Here is a 23,851-nt window from a genome sequence, read left to right as displayed (position 1 = left end):
ACACTTGAGATTCCAGCCATGTGCGGAGGACAGGGATCCACATCTAGCTGCTCTGGGACAAAGGAAAGGTGGGCAGTCTGAGTGGCTTCCTAGCAAAGAGAGGGCTGCTTAAGGGGTGGGGTTTGCGTGGAGCTTGCTACATGGGAGAAGGGATAGGTGGACAAGGTTGTCTGGGTGCGCTCTGCCCAGCAGGTTGGGAACTTTCAGGAGCTTCAGGCGCTCCATTACCCTGGCTGGCTACTCAGCTCCGAGGACCCCCACTGTGATATGCAGCCTGTTGCGCCTTTTACCTGGCCTGCCAGCACCAGCTTGCAAACCAGCAGTCCCTGCCCTGGCATCAGGTCAGCGAGAGGGAGGCCCCACCTATGGTAGCTACAGACACAAAGCACAGAGGCTTACACCTGTGTGCTGGCCCACTGGTTCTGACAGTGGAGACAGGCACTGCAGCCAGGAAGCAGGAAATAGCTCTTTCCTCCCCCACCAAGGTACCAGTGCTGCTCTCCTGCAACCCCTGACATCACTCCAGGGGCTGAGCAGCTCCAGAGACTAGAGCTTCTGGTCACTAGAGGGCGCCACATACAAATATGAAACATCAAAGGAACCTGGTTCAAACAAAAATCTCGCAAACACCAGGAAAAGAGCCAAATGTAACTGAAATAACCAATATTCCTGATAGAGAGTTCGAAATAAAAATCAAGAACATGCTCATAGAGATACAGAAAAATATTCAAGAACTCAGGGATGAATTTAGGACGGAGATTCAATCATTAAGAAATTCCCTATCTGAAATGAAACATAACAATGGAGGGATTTAAAAGCAGATTCGATGTAGTAGAAGAGATGGTAAATGGAATAGAAATTGGAGAAGAGGAATACAAAGAAGCTGAGGCACACAGAGAAAAAAGGATCTCTAAGAATGAAATAATATTGAGAGAACTGTGTGACCAATCCAAACAGAACAATATTCGTATTACAGGGGTACCAGAAGAAGCGAGAGAAAAAGGGATAGAAAGTGTCTTTAAAGAAATGATTGCTGAAAACTTCCCCAATCTGGGGAAGAAAATAGTCTCTCAGGCCATGGAAGTCCACATATCTCCAAGCACAAGGAATCCAAGGAAGACAACACTGAGACAAATAATAATTAAAATGGCAAAGATCAAGGATAAGGACATACTTTTAAAAGCAGCTGAAGAGAGAAGAAAGATCACATACAAAGGAAACCCATGAGGCTATCATCAGACTTCTCAACAGAAATCTTACAGGCCAGAAGGGAATGGCATAATATATCCAATGCAATAAAACAGAAGGGCCTCGAACCAAGAATACTCTACCTGGCAGGATTATCATTTAAATTTGAAGGTGAGATTAAACAATTTTCAGATAAGCAAAAACTGAGGGAATATCCCTTCCACAAACCACCTCTACAGAGCATTTTCAAGGGGCTGCTATAGATGAAAGTATTCCTAAGGCTAAATAGCTGTCACCAAGGGAAATAAAACCATAGCAAAGTAAAACAATTAATTACTAAGCAGATGTAAAATCAAATCAACTACCCCCAAAGTCAATCAAGGGACAAGGAGTACAGAATATGATATCTAGTTTATAAAGAATGGAGGAGGAAGAAAAAAGAGGGAAAAAAAAGAACCTTCAGGTTGTGTTTGTAATAGCATACTAAGTGAGTTAAATTAGACTGTTAGATAGTAAGTGAATTAACCTTGAACCTTTGGTAACCATGAATCTAAAGCCTGCAATGGCAATAAGCACATACCTATCGATAATCACCCTAAATGTAAATAGTCTGAATGCACCAATCAAAAGATATATAGTCACTGAATGGATAAAAAAACAAGATCTCTCTATCTGCTGCCTACAAGAGATTCACTTCAAACCCAAAGATATACACAGACTGAAAGAATCCAGTCCCTGGATATCCTTGAAAAAAGATATTCCATGCAACTAATAGGGAGAAAAAAAGCAGGAGTTGCAGTACTGGTATCAGACAAAACAGACTTCAAAACAAAGAAAGTAACAAGAGACAAAGAAGGACATTACATAATGATGAAAGGTTCAGTCCAACAAGAGGATATAACTATTATAATTACCTATGCATCCAACACAGGATCACCTACATATGTGAAACAAATACTACCAGAATTAAAGGGGGAAACAATGCAATGCATTCATTTCAGGAAACTTCAACACACCACTCACTCCAAAGGACAGATCAACCAGACAGAAAATAAGTAAGGAGACAGAGCCACTGAACAATGTATTAGAACAGATGGACCTACCAGACATTTTCAGAACACTCCATCCAAAAGCAACATTCTTCTCAAGTGCAAATGAAACATTTTCAAGAATAGATCATATACTAGGCTACGAAAAGAGCCTCAGTAAATTTGGAAAGACTGAAATTGTACCAACCAGGTTCTCAGATCACAAAGTAAGAAACTAGAAATAAATTACACAAACAAAAAATCCCACAAACACATGGAGGCCTAATAACATGCTCCTAAATAATCAATGGATCAATGACCAAATAAAAAGAGATCAAGCAATATATGAAGACAAATGACAACAATAATTCAACACTGCAAAATCTGTGGGACACAGCAAAGGCCATGCTAAGAGAAAAGTATACCACAATACAGGCATACCTCAGGAAAGAAGAACAATCCCAAATGAACAGTCTAAACTCACAATTAACAAAACTAGAAAAAGAAGAACAAATGAGGCCCAAAGTCAGTAGAAGGAGGGATATAATTAAGATTAGAGCAGAAATAAATAATATCAAGAAGAATAAAACAATAGAAGGAATCAATGAAAGCAGGAGCTGGTTCTTCAAGAAAATAAACAAAATAGATAAACCCCTAGCCAGACTTATCAAGAAAAAAAGACAGTCTACACACATAAATAGAATCAGAAATGAGAATGGAAAAATCATTATGGACACCACAGAAATACAAAGAATTATGAGAGAACACTATGAAAAATTATATGATAACAAACTGGATAACCTATAAGAAATGGACAACTTTATAGAAAAATACAACCTTCCAAGGCTGACCCAGTAAGAAACAGAAAATCTGAACAGACCAATTACCAGCAATGAAATTGAACTGGTAATCAAAAAACTACCTAAGACCAAAATCCCTGGACCAGATGGTTTCACTGCTGAATTAAAATTTTTTAATTTTAGTTTAGTGAAGATCTAATATGCATCCTCATTAAAGTCTTTCAAGAAGTAGAAGAGGAGGGAATACTCCAAAACTCATTCTATGAGGCCAGCATCATTCTAATATCAAAACCAGACAAAGACACCACAAAAAAAGGAAATTACAGACCAATAACACTGATGAACATACATGCAAAAATACTCAACAAAATATTAGCAAACTGAATTCAAAAATACATCAAAAAGATCATACACCATGATCAAGTAGGATTTATTCCAGGGGTGCAAGGATGGTACAACATTTGAAAATCCATCAACATCATCCACCACATCAGTAATAAGAAGGACAAAAACCACATGATCATCTACATAGATGCCAAAAAAGCATTTAACAAAATTCAACACCCATTCATGACAAAAACTCTCAACAAAATGGGTATAGAGGGCACATACCTCAACATAATATAGGCCATATATGACAAACCCACAGCCAACATCATACTTAACAGTGAGAAGCTGAAAGCTTTTCCTTTAAGATTGGGAACAAGACAAGGATGCCCAATCTCCCCACTTTTATTCAACATAGTACTGGAGGTCCTAGCCATGGCAATCAGACAACACAAAGAAATAAAAGGCATCCAGATTGGCAAGGAAGAAGTTAAACTATCCCTGTTTGCAGATGACATGATATTGTACATAAAAAACCCTAAAGAATCACTCCAAAACTACTAGATCTAATATCTGAATTCAGCAAAGTTGCAGGATACAAAATTAATACACAGAAATCTGTTGCATTCCTATACACTAACCATGAACTAGCAGAAAGAGAAATCAGGAAAACAATTCCATTCACAGTTGCTTCAAAAAGAATAAAATACCTAGGAATAAACCTAACCAAGGAAGTGAAAGACCTATTTCTGAAAACTACAAGACACCATGAGAGAAATTTAAAAAGATACCAGTAAATGGAAACAGATCCCATGCTCATGGATAGGAAGAATTAATATTGTCAAAATGGTCATCTTGCCTAAAGCAATCTACAGATTCAATGCAATCCCTATCAAAATATCAACAGCATTCTTCAATGAACAAGAGCAAATAGTTCTAAAATTCATATGGAGCCACAAAAGACCCTGAATAGCCAAAGCAATCCAGAGAAGGAAGAATAAAGCAGGGGGCATTATGCTCCCTGACTTCAAGCTCTACTACAAAGCCACAGTAATCAAGACAATTTGGTAATGGCACAAGAACAGACCCATAAACCAATAGCACAGAATAGAGAGCCCACATATAAACCCAAGCATATATGGTCAATTAATATACAATAAAGGAGCCATGGATATACAGTGGGGAAATGACAGCCTCTGCAACAACTGGTGTTGGCAAAACTGGACAGCTACATGGAAGAGAATGAAACTGGATTATTGTCTAACCCCATACACAAAAGTAAACTCAGAATAGATCAAAGACATGAATGTAAGTCATGAGATCATAAAACTCTTAGAAGAAAACATAGGCAAAAATCTCTTGAATATATAAACATGAGCAACTTTTTCCTGAATGCATCTCCTCGAGCAAGGGAAACAAAATAAAAAATAAACAAATGGGACTACATCATGTTAAAAAGCTTCTGTACAGCAAAGGACACTATCAGCAGAACAAAAAGGCATTTTACAGTATGGGAGAATAAATTTGTAAATGACATATTCAACAAGGGGTTAACATCCAAAATATATAAAGAACTTACAAGCCTTAACACCCAAAAAGCAAATAACCCTATTAAAAAATGGGCAGAGGATATGAACAGATATTTCTCCAAACAAGAAATTCAGATGGCCAACAGGCACATGAAAATATGCTCCACATCGCTAATTATCAGGGAAATGAAATTAAAACCACAATGAGATATCACCTCACACCTGTTAGTATGGCCAACATCCAAAAGACAAGGAACAACAAGTGCTGGCTAGGATATGGAGAAAGGGGAATCCTCCTACACTGCTGGTGGGAATGTAAGCTAGTTTAACCATTGTGGAAAGCACTACGGAAGTTCCTCAAAAAACTAAAAATAGAAATACCATTTGACCCAGGAATTCATCTCCTAGGAATTTACCCTAAGAATGCAGGATCCAAGTTTCAAAAAGACATATGCACCCTGTATGTTTATCACAGCACTATTTACAATAGCCAAGAAATGGAAGCAACCTAAGTGTCTGTCCATCAGTAGATGAATGAATAAAGAAGATGTGGTACATATATACAATGGAATATTACACAGCCATAAGAAGAAAACAAATTCTACCATTTGCAGCAACATGGATGGAGCTAGAGGGTATTATGCTCAGACAGAGAAAGACAAGTACCAAATGATTTCACTCATCTGTGGAGCATAAGAACAAAGCAAAAAATGAAGGAACAAAGCAGCAGCAGACTCACAGAACCCAAGAATGGACTAACAGTTGCCAAAGGGAAAAGGACTGAGGAGGATGGGTGGGAAGGGAGGGATAAGGGGATTAAGGGGCATTATGATTAGCACATATAATGTAGGGGGGCACGGGGCAGGCAGTATAGCACAGAGAAGACAAGTAGTGACTCTATAGCATCTTACTATGCTGATGGACAGTGACTATAACGGGGTATGTGATGGGGACTTGATAATGGGGGGAATCTAGTAACCACAATGTTGCTCTGGTGATTGTATATTAATTATACAAAAAAAAAATCTACTGAGTAGTGTATGTCTGGACTCTGTGCTCCAACCTTACTTTTTAGCTTCTAAAAAAACTGAGGTAGGTTGTCTCAGTTTTGTAATGTCCATGGTAGCACTCTCTCCCTTTTCTCCAACCTGCCACCTCTTCCCCTAAGCTACAGTAGTGAGGTTTCCATACTTTCACCTGTTTTGTTACATTTCTATAGGCACTACCCAAAGGGGGTCTGAATGAATAAAACATGCCAAATAAATATGTTTAAACACACATGGTATCATGCTGTGTATGTTGTTACATACTATTATATTACTTTTTCCACTTAGCAATAATACTGTAAACATCTTTCTACATCAGTAAATACACACTGTGTATGTTTTTTATATATATATAAACCAATATATAATTTAACCAATCCTCTGTTGTACATTTGGGTTATTTTCCATTTTTTTCTATCACAAACAATCCCTCAATGAAATAGTCATGTACATTCTGTTCCTACCATCAGTGTATGAAAATAGGTGAAAATAGGTATCTTTGTGTTTGAATGTATACTTGACTACTAAGCTTAGGTGGATTGTGTCATGCAACAGACTTTCTTACCATTTCCAGTTCCTCTCTGAGGGCACATATGGCTCTTTCCCGACTGGATACCAACTCTTCCAAATACTGGTATCTCAGTTTTTTTCTGGCCCGGCATTCCCTTGCACTCTGCCGGCTCCTCTCAAGTTTTGCCTTCAAGTCAATTTTCGCAGGCTTCCGACCACGTTTGCCAGGCTTCTTTACTTTGCCTCCAACCACCTTCAGCAGGAGAGAGAAGAAATATGTTTTTTTTCTCTTAGTTCTGTGTCCAGGAAAGTGACTCTGGCTACATACTAGCAAGGAAAACACTTACAAATAATAAATAAATGAAGCCTAGGGGACTAAGAAAGCATAAGCCCATCAAATGCTTTATGAATCTTTGCTTCATAAATTTTTCTTCTGATACTTTTGATACCATGAATGTGAGAGATGAAATAATATTAAGCTTTTATTATTTCTTCAATAATAAACTTTAGCTTAACAGTAAACTTTATGTCCCATATGTGGATAGATAATAAAAAACTAAAGGACTGACACTAAATATTGTTTTCACAAAGAATTTTTATTTACTTGAGAATAAGTAAAAAAAAAAAAAATTCAGAATTGCAAGTTCAGTATGATCTCAACATTATTAACACAGAGAGGAAAGAATGTTAGCAAAAGGTCAATGAGGATTTCTCTGATAGGTGTGACATAAACGGTTTTTTTCCTTATCTGAACTTTTTCGCCTTTATTTAATTTAAAAATGAAATATTTTAAAATGTTTACAATTAGAAAAAACACAAAATATGTATATAAAATTCTGCGTGTGAGTAATCAAGACAATTTGGTACTGGCACAAAAACACACCCATAGACCAATGGAAAAGAATAGAGAGTCCAGACATAAACCCAAGCATATATGGTCAATTAATATACGATAAAGGAGCCATGGACATACAATGGGGAAATGACAGCCTCTTCAACAACTGGTGTTGGCAAAACTGGACAGCTACATGCAAGAGAATGAAATTGGATTATTGTCTATCCCCATACACAGAAGTAAACTCAAAATGGATCAAAGATGTGAATGTAAGTCATGAAACCATAAAACTCTTATAAGACAACATAGGCAAAAATCTCCTGAATATAAAAATGAGCAACTTTTTCCTGAATGCATCTCCCCAAGCAACGGAAACAAAAGCAAAAATGAACACATGGGAATACATCAAACTAAAAAGTTTCTGTATGGCAAAGAACACCATCAATAGAACAAAAAGGCATCCTACAGTATGGGAGAATATATTTGTAAATGACATATTCAACAAGGGGTTAACATCCAAAATATATAAAGAACTCACATGCTTCAGCAACCAAAAAGCAAATAACCCTGTTAAAAAATGGGCAGAGGATATGAACAGACAATTCTCCAAAGAAGAAATTCAGATGGCCAACAGGCACATGAAAAGATGCTCCATGTCACTAATTAGCAGGGAAATGCAAATAAAAACCACAATGAGGTATCATCTCACACCAGTTAGGATGGCCAGTATTGAAAAGACTAAGAACAACAAATGCTGGTGAGGATGTGGAGAAAGGGGAACCCTCCTACACTGCTGGTGGGAGTGTAAGCTAGTTCAACCATTATGGAAAGCAATATGGAGGTTCCTCAAAAAACTAAAAATAGAAATACCATTTGACCCAGGAATTCGACTCCTAGGAATTTACCCTAAGAATGCAGGATCCAAGTTTCAAAAAGACATATGCACCCCTATGTTTATTGCAGCACTATTTACAATAGCCAAGATAAGGAAGCAACCTAAGTGTCCATCAGTAGATGAATGGATAAAGTAGATGTGGTACATATACACAATGGAATACTATTCAGTCATAAGAAAAAAACAAATTCTACCATTTGCAACGACATGGATGGAGCTGGAAGATATTTTGCTCAGTGAAATAAGCCCAGCAGAGAAAGACCAGTACCAAATGATTTCCCTCACTGGTGGAGTATCACAACAAAGCAAAACTGAAGGAACAAAACAGCAGCAGACTCACAGACTCCAAGAAGGGACTAGCAGTTACCAAAAGGGAGGGGTGGGAGAGGGCAGGTGAAGAGGGAGGGAGAAGGGTATTGAGAGGTATTATGATTGGCATACATTGTGCGGGGAATCATGGGGAAGACAGTGTAGCACAGAGAAGGCAAATAGCGAATCTGCGGCATCTTACTACACTGATGGGCAGTGGCTGCAACGGGATATGGGGTTGGACACAATAATATGGGTGAATGTAGTAACTACATTGTTTTTTCATGTGAAAACTTCATAAGAGTGTATATCAAGAATACTCTAAAAAAAAAGGGGGGGCGGAATTCAGTGTGTGTCTATACATAAATACGTATCCTAAGCAATTGGCTAATAATTCTCTCTTCAAATATTTGAGCCCAAGGAACACACAGGAAGTCCCTGAAATCTTCAGGATGATTCTCTCCTGCTTTTAGAAGCCTGTAATTATAACCCTAGAAGGTCTCAGGAGATTTCCTTGCTTCTGGTGTCATAAGACATCCTCTGAATATCCCTGTTATTCCTTTACCTGCATGGGCACAATTTTTTGGTGACTATCAAAGTAATTCAATCTTCTTCATTGTTTAGCTTTGGAACCAACCCAAGTTCTTACACCAGATATAACTATGAGGTAAAGATGACACACCCTTAAATATATGAACCTCAACTTATACATCAAATACATTTTCTTTAAGGCAGTCACCTTGCAGGGGGGTACATTTATTCCAATGAACAAACTTATTTTGGCTTTTGGAGCTAGTTTGTTACAAGCCACAACACAGTATGCCTCATTACTTTATACGTTATTATTTAAATTCCTAATTTGATTATCTGAATGAGGTTCTGAAAATTGTCTAATTCTTTCTGAAAACTACACTCAGAGAATAAAAATGTTGTGACTTTAGCATTCTGAAAGAATATTATTTCTGAGACTTTAAAAGCAATTCTAAAAGAGAGGATGCAAGACTCAAACACTCACAGATCACTGGAATAAATATAGTAGTCTTTCCAGGTAACAAAACTCAAAGGATCAATATTCACTTGGATATAAAAACTCAGTTTGTTTGAGATCACTATTAATCACATACCAACAATGTCCAGGAGCCTATAAGATAAGATGATTACTAAGTATAATGGTTAAGTCAGCAAAACCAAACTTTAACTGTGAAATCAGCCACATTTACCAGACCTTTTGTCATAACATGATGGCTAACCATTGCATCTAACATTTTACAGGGTGCCTCTGAAATGAGACTGAATACTCCAAGGCTCTAGGAGAGAAAAAAACCTTTCCTTTCCATCACCATCTTAAAAGCTCGCTGCTTCAGTACTACTCCCAAATTAATTACAACTTACCCAAGACTGGTCTTTTAAAGCTTTTCATCATCTTTTTATATAATATACACCTCAGGAAACTTTTCTTCAGAGTCAAATATTTTAATAGCAATTGGAGGGTAACTAGTTGAACCAAATATTACTATGGGTCAAATTTTAAATTATGCTTGTTATCACATCAATTATACAATTTTAATAAAATATTTTGAAATCACCCTACATTAAAACAAAGTACATTTGTTATTACTATACTTCTTAAAAAGCAATATATTTATAGCATAAATTCACACCTATAAGTGAAATGGTAATCCCATCTATTCTTTAGTAAAATGAGTCATCAATCACACAACACTATAATCTAATACCTCATATATTCTTGTTTTTAATTAATTCAGGAGTGGCTGCCTTTGAGAAGCCAGCAAGAGGACACAATGTACTTCACAGACTTCACTGACTTTTGAAACAAATCTAGCACAGTCATACAAATCAAAGAGAAGTTACAAACCTTTGTTTAGTTTTCATGGTAGCAATATAAATTGGAACTATTCTTTTTTTTTTACTAGAAAGGCATAGTAAACAAATCCAGGGTTCCTGTATTTTAGGTTATCTCTTGTGAAATTACATTTAAAACCACATAACCACCACTTCTTTAGCTTAATTTTTCCTCAGTGGTAGAGTGAAATTTTGGCTTTTCATGCCAGCTAAAATCTGACTAGTGTATCAGTTTTCAAATGAGTCAAGTACATCATAGGATTACTGTAAATCTTAAGGATAATGATGTATAAGAGCACTTTGTAATGAAAGAGGTATTTATACAAATGTAGGTTAGTATATTACTTGCCTTAACAACTGAGCTTCACATGTTTCATAAGCCATAAAGATCAGTGGACAGATAGGGGAAGTTAATTAGAAATAAGGAACCAGAAACTAAAACTGACATCAACCGCGCAAATTCCTTAAATATCTCTGGGCCAAAAATCATTCTTACCAATGTTTCATTATGTTTTCACAAACTGAATGATAATTATGTTGTCATTGCTCTCTTCTATTTCTTCTGTGAGGAAGCACATTAATGTGGCTAAATAAAAGTACTGATTTCTACGACCAACACAAATTCCAAAAAAAACTATGAAAATAACCCAAATATTTACCTTTTTTTCTGTTCTAATTTTATTTCCACTGACATAGACCCACATGAAAACTTAACTAGCTCTCTTTTACAACAGTGTACCTCTTTATCCATTATCCATTTTACCCCTATTTCCTGCCCAAAACACATTTGTGAGCTGAGGATAGAAGGCTGTAAGGGAAACACTCGGAAGGCCTGTCTTCCTACCCACCAGCACTAAGAAAAGAAACCTGCTAGCCACTGGATTTTTTCTTACTTTCCACAGAGAGCTTATTTCACAAAAGTAGGATATTAGATTGGATTTCAGTAGGGCCTCTGCAATACCAGGTCTATCTTTATTATATGTTATTAAATGTTAAAGTCTACTTAGAAGAATGAAGGTCCTTCTTTTCTGTTAACTACTTGTTTTTAACACTTTCTTCTTTGAGAGCAGCTAAAATTAGATGTCATGATTTTTAGAAAGTAAGCAGCAGGGACTTCATCACATAATCCTATCTTAGTACACAGTAGTAAGTACCTAATAAATATGACAGATAAAAAACAAAAGACATTCCTAAGTAACCAATAGGTCAAAGAAGAGATCACAAAGAAAATTAGAAAAATACATTGAAATCAATTAAAAGGAAAACACACCCAAACTTTATGAGATGCCACTAAAGTGGTGCTCAGAGGGAGCTGTAAACACCTACACTAAACAAGAAAAAGGCTTTTAAAATAATAACCTAATTTTCTCCTTAAGAAATCAGAAAAAGAACAATGAAACCCACAGCAAGCAGATGGAAGCAAATAATATCAGAGCAGAGATAAATAAAATGGAGAAAAACAACAGAGAAAAATCAATGAAACCTAAAGTTGGTTCTTTAAAAAGTTCAACAAAATTCACAAACCACTAGCTAGACTGGCCAAGAAAAAGCATTCAAAATACCAAAATCAAGACGGAATTTTAATTTTAGTTCAGGATATCCCTATGAAATTTACAGAAATAAAAGTTGTTGCACAGGAATACTATGAAAAAATTGTATGCCAAAATCTAGATGAAATGGACAAACTCCTAGAAAGACACAAAATAGCAAAACTGACTGGAGAAGAAATAGAAAATCTGAACAGCCTATAACAAAGAGATTGAATTAGCAATTAAATATTTTCCCACAAAGAAAAGCCAGGTCCAGGTGACTTCACCAGTGAGTTCTCCCAAATAGTTAAAGACTTAACACTGATTTTCTACAAACTCTTGCAAAAAACAGAAGAGTAAAGAACTTTTCCCAATTCTTCTATGAGGCAATATTAGCCTGATACCAAAACCAAACAAAGATATCATAAGACTATAGACCAATATGTCTTGTGAATATAGATGCAAAAATCCTCAATAAAATACCAGCAGACAGAACCTAACAACATAAAAGAGAATTACACACCATGACTACATGCAGTTTGTCCCAGGAATAAAGGTTGGTTTAACAACTGAGAATCAATTATTATAATATACCACATCAATAGGAAAAAAGGACAAAAAATGACATGTTCATCCTCAAAACATTTGGCAAAAGCACCTGACAAAATCCAACACCCTTACATGACAAAAAAACTATTTGACAAACTAGGAATAGAAGGGAACATCCTCAACCTGATAAAGGGCATCTATGAAAAACCTACAGTTAATATCATACTTAAAGATGAAAAATGGAAGATCAGGAAATACAACAAAAAAACAAGGATCTTGTCTTCTCTCATCACTTCTATTCAACATTGTACTGGAGGTTCTAGCCACAGCAATTAGCAGGAAAAAGAATGAGAAGGCATTTAGAGTGGGAAGGAAAAAGTAAAACTATTCTATTTGAGGATGATACTATCTTATAGACAGAAAATCCTAAGGAATCCACACACACAAAAAATTAGAGCTTATAAATGAGTTGAGAAGGTTGCAAGACACAAGATCAATATACAAAAATCAGTTGTGTTTCTATATATAATAAGCTCTCTGCAAATGAAATTATGAAAACATTCCATTTAGAATAGCATCAAAAAGAATAAAATACTTAGGAATAAATTTAACAAAAGTGCAAGATTTATACATTGAAAACCACAATACATCATTGTAAGAAATTAAAGAAGATCTAATGAAAAGATAGACATTCCATGTTATGGATTGGAAGAATTAATATTTTCAAGATGACAATACTCCCCAAATTGATCTACAGATTCAATGCAATTCCATCAAAATCCCAGATGCCTTTTTGCAGAAACTGAGAAGATAATCCCAAATTCCTATGGGAATACAAGGGACCCAGAATAGCCAAAACAATCTTGAAAAAGAACAAAGGTGGAGGGATCACACTTTCTGATTTCAAAACTTATTAGAAAGCAATAGTAATCAATATAGTGTGGTATAGTGTGGTACTGGCACAAGGACAGACATACAGATCAATGAAAAGAATTGAGAAACCAGAAATAAACCCTTACAGTTATGGTCAATTCATTTTCAACAAGGTGCCAAAACAATACAGAAATGAGGAAAGAGTTGCCTTTTCAATAAATGGTGCTGGGACAACTGGCTACCCACAGCAAAAGAATTAAGCTGGACTCCTACAACATACCATATACAAAAATTAACTCAGAATAGAACAAAGGCCTAAATCTAAGAGCTACAACTATAAAACTATTAGAGGGAAACAGGAATAAATCTTTGTGACCTTGGATTAGGCAATGGTATTTTAGGTATGACACCAGAAACATAAGCAACAAAAGAAAAAATAAATTGGATTTCACAAAAGAATTTTGTGCTTCAAAGGACACTATCAAAGTGAAGGACAACCCACAGAATAGGGAGAAAATATTGACAAACCATACACATAAGGGACTTATATCCAGAACATATAAACAACTCTTACAATTTAATGATAAAAAGGCAAATAAATCTAATTAAAATGAAGACGAGTATTTGAATAGACATTTCTCTAAGGAAGATAAATAGCCAATATGCATATGAAAAAGTGCTCAGCATCATTAGCAAAATGTGGCTCAAAACCATGAGATATCACTCTATATCCACTAGGATGACTATATAATAAAAAAGAAAGCTAGTAACAAATGTTGGTACAGATGTGGAGATATGGAACCCTCACACATAGTAGGAATATAAAATAGTGGCTGCTTTGGAAAGCAGTCTGGCAGTTCCCCCAAAATACTAAACGTACAATTACCATATGACCCAGCAATTCTACTCCTAAGTATATCTTAAAAAGAAATGAAAACATGTGTCCACATAAGAACTTGTACACAAACGTCCATAACACTATTATTCATGATAGCTGAAAAGGGAAAATAACCCAAATGTCCATCAACTGGTGAATGGTTAACAAGTGTGCTGTATGTGTAACAAGGGACATTACTGAGGGGTACAAAAAGGAATGAAGTACTGATATGGATGAACATTGAAAACATTACTCTAAACACAGCAGGCCACATACTATATGACTCCATTTACATGAATATGGTATATAATCCATTTAACACATAAAATCTACGTTAATCAACTGTATATTATCCGTAAGTTTTCCAGGCAACAGTAGGCTATTAGTAGTCAAGTTTTGGGGGGAGCCAAAAGTTATACGCATAATTTTTGTGCAGGGGGGCAGCCTCAACCCCTGAGTTGTGCAAGATCAACTGTAATTCCCTGAAAAGGCTCTAAAACTGGCGGGTACTTTATATGTACTGCTATATTAATGCTATATAGTTATTCATTTAATCCAACTCACTGTGACATTAGGCACTTGATGGAGGGCGCTGGTGAGGTTAGCAAACTTTTTCACCTTATGCTTCCTTGCAATTTCATTCTACTATTGCGACTCTCCATGTCTACCCATTTAAGTCATACCAATTTTTTCCTTTATATAATCTCTGATTTACCTTTTTCTCTCTATTCCTACTACATACATTAGTCAGGGCCCTACTCACAATTACAACTGGATCACAGTGGGTCTCCCTATCACCTGTGCTTTTCTACTCCCACTTCCCTAGTTAATTCATCCTGCAAAGAGCTGCCAAACTAACCTTTCTTTTCAGGTTGTTAAAATAACTTTAGTGTATTTTTCTTCATAGTAAAAAAGTAATACCTGATCTTTATAGAAAGAATAAACATTAACAGCCTTTTGGCCATGTCATTCTCCAGCGCAAGAGATCTGGCTGAGAACTGTTTACTCAGTCACCATATCCCGTATATTAGTTTCCTGTGGCTGCTGTAACAATTACCTCAAACTTGGTGGCTTAAAACAGGCAAAATTCATTCCTTCTGTGCTGGAGGCCAGAAGTTTGGCAGGGCTGCACTCTCTCTAGATGTCCTAGGGAAGATCCATCCTTTGCCTCTTCCAGCTTCCGGTACCTGTCAGCATTCCTTGATTCCTGGCTGTGTCCACCAAATCTCTGCCTCTGTGGTCACACTGCCTCCACATTTGTCTGTCAAATCTCCCTCTGCCTCACTCTTATGAGGACACTTGTTATTGGATTAGGACCCACCTGGATAATCCAGGATAAACTCTTCCTCTGAAAATCCTTATCTTAACCACATTTTTTTTGCCATATAAGGTAATATTCACAGGATCCAGGGATTAGGACTTGGATATGTGTTTTTAAAGGCCACCATTCAACTCAATACATCCAGTCTCCTGCTCACCAAGTCAATCTTCTCTTTCATCATTCCCTAAAAACACCCTCTGTATCATATCATGCCAGTCCCCTTAGGGACCTCCCCGCATCCCCAGCATTCCTACCTATACTCATCATTTCTCTGAACGTTCTGTTTCCATCCCCCCACCAACCAAAATGACAAATACTATGTGTTCTTTGCATCAGCTCTAGCCCTCTTTCTCTGAAGCTCTTCCTGACAATCACCCTCTGCTCATACATTTTTCTTTTCCAAATCTCTGCAGTTGATATCACACTGAATCTATGTCATAATGTTTTTTTAGTGGCCTCACAGATTTAAGTTCTATCTCTTCCAAGTCGTGTGAGCTCCTTAGAAGCTGTGTTTTCTACTTCTTCTGCATCCTCCATCGTATCCAGCCCAGAGCCAGGCATTTAAGAGGCAATTATTAATAGGCTGACAACTGAATGAATAAAAGCAAAAAAAGTAGCAATATTCTGAAATTGATTTAAAATGATGTCACTACCACCACCAACTTATAAACTGTGTTTAAAAAGTGTTCCTTCATAAGGGATATAAAATCTGAAAAACCAATTAAGAACTTTTATTATTTTACCACCTTTTTTGTACTTATTTACCTTCTAATGCTTTAAGTCTTAAGGCAACTCATCAAAGTTTCAAGTTGTTAAGTCTAAGAAAATTACTGCATTTACATGAAGTGTTGGCATCAGCCCCAGCTAAAAAGGAAAATAACCAGAGGGCTTGTTTCACTTTACTTTTAAAAACATAAAATGAAAAGTTATCTACAACTGATTAAAGAAAAACAAGATAGATAAGAATGTGCCTAGCCACTGTTCTTTACCACTTTAAAGAAAACACAAGCGGCTGCATTTTCATTTGGTGTTAAGGCTCCCATAACTTCCTTCACAGCTGTGGGTTAGGCTTTTGTTCTTCTTTTATTACCAGATTTTCAGAAAGAGAGAAAGTCTAAACACATCTTCCTGCTGATAATCTGTCAATTTTTCTAGTCAAAGCAGGAAGGAGTAGGCATCTCTGAAATAAGAGGTAACTCCAGCCTCCCCTCTCCCAATCCCTATGCCTCCTGACCTTGCCCAGCTATTACTGCTTGAAGCTAAAGGTAATGCTACATATATTTTAGCAATATCTGAAACTTACAAAACTGACTCCTGTATACTGAGTGGTCTATACTTAACACTTTCCTTCTTTTCCACCACCTCTTCTTCAATAGAAACATTTTGGCTTGTGCCCTATGGATATTTCTCTTTCTACATTTACAAACAATCTCTTTATTTCCCAAATCCAACTGATAGTTCTTCATTACTTACTTTAGTTGACATTTTTGTAGCATCTCATATTGCAAACTAAGTCTCCTCTCTAAAGTTCTCTCTTACCTTAGATTTAAGTGTCCTTTTTTCTGGTTCTCCCTTATCACTAGTCTCTCCTTTCAGTTTATTTTGCTGAGTCTTACACCTCAGCTTCTTCTGATCATTTTAGTTTTCCAAGGTGCTGTCTCTTTTGCTCTCTCTTGCCCATGTTCTTCATCTTTGAAGAATCATATGCATGCTCCATCAACCACAACCTAGAGCGTCATATATTCTCTAATGTGGTCTGCAATTCAGGCCTTTCTCCTGAGCAACCTAACAAAGCTGGTGAAGAGCCAGAAAGAATCAGCATTTACTGAGTACCCATTATGTACTAAGTTCTTTTGATATAGGCTTATATATATGACATTTAATTCTCACAATAATTCAATAAGATTTTATCAATACACCCAATTTATAAGTGAAGAAATTCAGTTCTAAAGACCATAAATATTCTGTCCAAAACCATAATCACTTGAAAGTGGTGGAAATGAGATTTGAACTCTAGTTATATGCCAAAATCCATGTCTTCTTGACCATTTGCCTCTAGTCTTGTCCAAGTTCCTACATCTTTACCCTAATCCATTCTCCATATAGCAATTAGCATTTTTTTCTTCAAAAACACAAATATTTGTGTCACTGTTGCTTTACAATCCTTCAATGGCTCCCCAGTGTCTACGGCCCTGGTTTTCAAACTTCAGTAAGCATATGAGCCACTCAACTGGGGAGCCTATTAAAATTCAAATTCCTGGTCCCCATTCCCAAAGATTCTGATTCAGCAGGTGTCTCCTTTATTCCACATTTTGAAAATTACTGACCCAAGCTTCTTAATTTAACTTGCTAGGCATATCATGATCTGGCCCCCTCTTCTCTATTGGTATTTCTGCCCACACCTTTACTTGTGCCTTATGCTCTAGCTCAGCAGTCAGCAAACTACAGCCCTGCTAGCAAGCCAAAGCTAGTCAGTTACCTGATTTGGTAAATGAAGTTTTATTGGAAAACAGCCACACTTATTTGTTACATTCTGCCTCTGGTTGCACTGGTGCTGCAATGGCATGGTTGAGTAACTGCAACAGAGGTCACATAGCCTGCAAATATTTACTATCTGGTCCTTTACAGAAAAATTGCCAATTCCTACTCTAGCTTGTACCAAATACTTATTTTCCAGTGCAATATGCTTTAGTACAGGATAGGCCCCACTTCCATTTTCTGGGCCACTCCTATTCCTTCTTACAGATAGATTTCTACTGTGTGAACCCATGTCTGACATATCCAGTGAGGCATCCATCCATTTGCAGTGCCCCAATAGACCTTGCCTCTATTGCCCTCTTTTCTCCCTCACTATATTGTCATTATTTTTCTGTATGTCTCCCTAGTCCATTGAAATGTAAGCTTCCAAGAATATTATAAAATCTTATTCATTTCTGTATCTCTACTATCTAGCACAATGTCTGGTACACATTAAGTACCCAATGAATGTTTGATGAATTAATGAATAAGTAAACAAACTTTTCTGAAAACCTTAAAGAGCAAAACATTTTGAAAAGGTTATTTAAACTTAGTTCAACTGGTTTCTATAGTATTGAAATTACTCCTTAAACTACCTTTACAGGTACCCTGTTAAAATGTGCATATAAGCTAGACAGGAAAGGAAAGCACATTGAAACATTAATATCAACTGTCAGAGATTTGTTTAGTAGATGAGCTGGCTCTTGTTTTGTTCTCGTGGAAAGCACTGATGGAGTAGGATGAAGAAAAAGCAGAAAATGTCTGAACTTTGTGTCACTGCCCAAGGAGGGTAGCTCCAACTGTAGCAAAGGATGGGAAAGGGGCCAACAGGAGGGACTTCAGGGGTGGAAGGACAGGTCTGGGAATATCAAAGAGATTTTTTTTGCTATGTAGAAAGTTTTGCAAGAACCAGCACTACTCAGAAGAACTGAATGGAACAGAAGACCTTGTCTTTATATGTAAGCAGTAAGGATTTCAGAAAATCATGGATAGTACAGGTGGAAAGGAAGTGTACAGGACAATGGCATATGAGCATATTGTGGCCAGTGACTAGCCCATTTTCTCATCAGAACCTCAACTGTAACGTAATACCCTAAACTGTCAGACTGGGCAATACAGTATTGCAGTCTTTTACCAGCTTACAGTCTGTGGCAGGAACACATCTGGTCTAGGATATTTCAATTTACTCATTCATTCACTCAATAAACCTAAATGTCAAATTTAAATAAGAACCTTCTGTCTATGATCAAAGCCTCTAAAGAAACACATTTCAATTCTCTTTGTAACTGAATGCAGCAGGTCAAAGAGAAGAGGCTTTCATCAAACAAGCACTTTATTTTACTTTATTCTCTCCAGGTGGGCTGGGGCAAATATCTTTTTCACACAGTCTGACAGCTTAGGTTCATGTCCCATCCCACTAGCCCCTTCCCATTTGAGGCATAGTTAGCAGCAAAGGGTAGTATAGGTGTCAACAGGGCTGCTAATGTTACACAACAGTGCACACCCACCAACTACTAAATGAACATCCCAGGTGCTTCCTGCACTGTGCTAAGGGCCAAAGAAATCACTGCTGGGTAATATAATAATGACAAGCTTTTTTTGAGTGCCCGCTATGTGTTAGATTCTGAACGTGATGCTTTATAATAATGCATTACCTCAATCCTCAAAAAAGCCTGTGAAGAAGGTATTGACCATTTAATAAATAAAATGGAAGCTCAGAAAGGTGAAATAACTTAGCTAGGATTTTTTTCCTTCTCAACTAGCCTAACAGAGATCTACTCAGTTGGTATTTGAGCTCTGCTACTGAGCACTTTTGCATGCCCCCACTTTTAGATGCTCAATCTATATCATGCTTTATTTTTCCCATTTGTTATGGTCTGCATACTCTGGCTGTTGGCTTAGTGGAGCACACAGATTAATAAAGCCCACCACTCTGCTCTAGTTCAGTTCAATCACTATTACCTGGTACTCTATGCTGTATCAGGCACATCGCCTGATGCTTGGAAAGCAAAGCAGCACCTCTATTAAAAGCTGTCCTGCTCCTACTCTAGGAAGCTAGATGGCAGAATGTGGAGACTCTTGGCAAACTCATTCATCACCACTGACAAAAACAACTCAGAATATGGAATCTTTATAAAGGGAGTCCTCACCACCACGTTTCCTAACCTGCTAACTCAAATACTGCCTCTCTGGAACTGTTGCTCCTGCCCATGTCATGCTCTCCCTGTTGCGCTGGTCTTGCTGTCTGCCAGTTTGTCATCCTTTATGCTCTCACAGCTGCCATACTTCCAAACCTCAACCCTCACCTTCCCTATTACAGGGAAAATAGAACCTATACCCACACCACAGTAAGGGAAAACTGTATTTTATGTGAGGATGTATGTATATAGTAGAAGGACAATTTTGCAGAACTGACAGACAAGAGCACAGAGAAAGGCAGGACTGACTTTTCACACTGCCTGACTGCTGAAAGAGCAGTTCAGTCTTGCTGTAGGTGGCGTTTAAAGATTGCTCATCCACAACTGTGACATGTATTCAGAAGGAAAGTAATGTATTCACAGAGGCACTGTCCAACCAGAGACATCTGAATTGGGTTTTCTTTTCCATAATCATTAAAAATTTAAGAAACTGCTGGCTTCCAAATACTCATATAAAAAATGAATACATAAAGGAGAACTGAATTAAATTTGCTGACCTGTGAATCCTACAGGAAATTAAGTTATGGATTCTCCCCACCCCAAATGTAATGTCACTCATTTAGGCAAAAACACTAAGTTTTTACATCCCCACTACAGTTTATCAGTTTTATAAATAACTTTTATGTAATTTTATAGGTAAGTAACTCAAAATCCTATGCATTTTTCTTGGACTCATTATTGAAAACCGAGAAAATTACTGAGTATTTCAAACATGTGAGAGAAAACAACTGAAAATGATGTACAATATATTGTGAGAACTTCAAATTAGTTACATTAAAGAACAGTATTTTAGCATCTTTAAACGGCCAAAGCAATGTTTTCTGGAAAAGATAATGGATACCGAATTTCAAAATTAACACTGAAAGATCAAGCTAGCAAAGACCTTTACAGAGAATGATTTTCTGAAAAAGTTTCAGAAGCGCCCCCTTTCTTCTTGGAAATGCGACTTCCTATTAGGAGGCATTTGCTGTTATCACAGGCAAACTGTTCCTCTGGGGTGAGTCCCAATTCCAGAGTACTGAGGTGGACTTTTCCTTCTATCACTTTGCTCAGGCCACTCTGCAGCAACAGGAATGGGGGGGGGGGGTATTGAAGGATCATGAAGAGTAACACAGGCAGCTTGGAGCAGCTGTAAATTTTTTCAATCTAAGGAAGGCTAAAACAAAAACTTGACAGCAGCCAAAGTGTTACTGGTTAGGTGGAGGGTAAACGGGCAACTAAACAGCTACCATGTGCAGAATGCCAGAGGCTGTGAAAGGTAAGACTTCTGGAAAGCATAGGGAAGGAGAGATGTCTTCTTCAAAAACTGGCAAATTCTAGAAGTCTGATCCCTTAAAAAAAAAAAACTTAATTTCCTAAGGAAACATAATTTCCTTATTTTTAAAACATAATAAACTGATGATCAATAAGCTGACTGTCCCTATCCTCATGAAATAAAACTAGATAACACTAATTTGGACAGCTATAAAAACAGAAACGTTATACATAGATAAACTACATGAAAAAACTATAATGAACGTTGTTTTCTTACAAAGGGATAAGTGCTTTGGATTGGGAACGCGGGATGGTGATGGAATATTAACATAGATTAACAAGAAGGAATTCACTACTTTTCTTAGAGAAGGCTTCCTAGAGGAGGTTAGATTCCAGGCTCTGGATGAATAGCAACAGGAGCTTAGCAGTGTTCCAACCAACCACAGGAAAATAGCTCAGAGGGGGAGTGAACTGATTATATGAATGGGGCATTGAGTAAGAGAACCTGAGGGAAGAAAGGGGAACAGTCAAGGGGAATACGGCTGGCTCAGGATGCCCTAGTTAAGGTCTCAAACCTGATGGAAGGCTGGGAGGTGGCAAGGGGAAGCAAAAAGAAAAAGCATAGTGGTTTCTTCACTTATCTCGGGAGGCAAGTCAAGGAGTGGGGTCTGCACCACCTGGAAAAGCTGACAGACAGGCTTGCCCTGGGACTGAAAACTTTCCAGAGGAGAAGGCCCTTTCTGGAAAACGCAGCCCCGCAGCTCCCTGAACTGCTGGCTGGTACCATAGGGTAAGAACTGGACGCGCAGGGATGTCTAAGGCAGGTGTTTCTTGGGTGTTGGCAGGGACTACAGAGCGGAGGCTCAGCGGCGGGACTCAGCGGTAAGCAGGCAGCGGCGGCGGCGGCGGCGGCAACTGCGCGTGCGAACCACAGGACTTACCTTACTGTCATCCATCTCGCAGACAGGCCGGCGGGCCGGGCGCTCCCGCCCGCTGCCCTGCCCCGGCTCAGCCGGCCTGACCCGGCCAGGCCCCCGCCCCGGGGGAAGAAGGGGATATGGTTCTGACTGCTGCCTCCTCTTGCCTAACAGTTGGCTTCCCTGATGCCACAGTCACGGGGGCCGGGGGCCAGGGACCAGTTCAGGAATGGCAGAGCGGACCCTGGAGGCGGCCAAGAATGCCGCCCTTCGCCGCCGCCGCCGCTGCCTCCCGCTCCATGACAGGCTCTGGGTGTGTTTACCCACGCCCAGGAGAGAGGCCCGACCGGAGGCGGGGGGAGTCCTGCGCGTGGAATGGCCCCTCCGGCCGCCGTAGCACTGCGATATTCTGGGAATTGTAGTTTTCCTTACCACAGTCTCTGCGCGGCTGACTAGAGAGAAGACTACAATGTCCACATAGCCTCGGTGGGGCGTCTGTTTCCCCTCAGGCCGGTAAGCTCTGCGGAGGTGGGGCCAGGCGGGAGGCCACACCGCCTTTCCCACAATGCGCTGCGTTGGCAGGTGTGGCCCCTGGGTTTCGGGGCCTGGGCCGGTCAAGAGAGATCTGGGGCCTGGCGAGGCAATCCTGAGAGACACAGAGGAAACCTTCAAGGTGTTCAGTTTAGTAAATTAGAGTGTGAAATGGTGCAGTAACAATATCAGGCATAGTTAACCATATGGCTAACAATTCCACCAGAAATGGAAACGTAGGCCCGCAGGAAAATTTATGTGAGAATGTTCTGTCCTGGAGGAATTATTCATATAGTTGAAAAGCGGGAAAAACCCAAATGTCCATCAATGAATGAATGGATAGGCCAGTCGTGATATATATATATATATATATATATATATATGAATATTATTCAACCATAAAAAGGAGTGAAATACTTGGGGAAATGCAAATTAAAACCATAATGATATATCACCTCATGCCAGTTAGGATGGCCAACATAGAAAAGAATAGGGACAACAAATGCTGGTGAGGATGCAGAGAAAGGGGAACCCTCCTACACTGGTGGTGGTAATGTGAACTAGTTCAACCATTGTGGAAAGCAGTATGGAGGTTCCTCAAAAAACTCAAAATAGAAATAAAATACCACTTGACCCAGGAATTCCACTCCTAGGAATTTACCCTAAGAATGCAGTTTCACAGTCTCAAAAAAGACATATGCACCCCTATGTTTATCGCCTCACTATTTACAATAGCCAAGAAATGGAAGCAACCTAAGTGTCCATCAGTAGATGAATGGATAAAGAAGATGTGGTACATATACACAATGGATATTATTCAGCCATAAGAAGAAAACAAATCCTACCATTTGCAGCGGCATGGTTGGAGCTGGAGGGTGTTGTGCTCAGTGAGGTGGGCTGGGCCGCCGCGGGGACAGGTGTTGAATAATTTCACTCATCTGTGGAGCATAAAAAC

General features: G+C 38.3%; 1 protein-coding gene across 1 annotated transcript in view; it reads right to left on the bottom strand.

The window, feature by feature from the left end:
* CREBL2 (cAMP responsive element binding protein like 2) overlaps positions 1–22,713 on the bottom strand; it is a 29,157-nt gene extending 6,444 nt beyond the window's left edge. Inside the window, exons 1-2 of the mRNA XM_036909556.2 lie at positions 22,390–22,713; positions 6,484–6,681 (exon numbers count right to left, since the gene is read on the bottom strand). Coding sequence (XP_036765451.2) covers positions 6,484–6,681; positions 22,390–22,404 — 213 coding nt within the window. The 5' untranslated portion in view covers positions 22,405–22,713. The remainder of the gene's footprint in view (positions 1–6,483; positions 6,682–22,389) is intronic.
* Between the last annotated feature and the right edge of the window lie 1,138 nt (positions 22,714–23,851).

Source organism: Manis pentadactyla, chromosome 14 (assembly GCF_030020395.1).
Source record: "Manis pentadactyla isolate mManPen7 chromosome 14, mManPen7.hap1, whole genome shotgun sequence".
Classification (NCBI taxonomy): Eukaryota; Metazoa; Chordata; class Mammalia; order Pholidota; family Manidae; genus Manis; species Manis pentadactyla.
The sequence above is the reverse complement of the archived record's forward strand: the minus strand, read 5'-3'. Positions and strand labels throughout refer to the sequence as shown.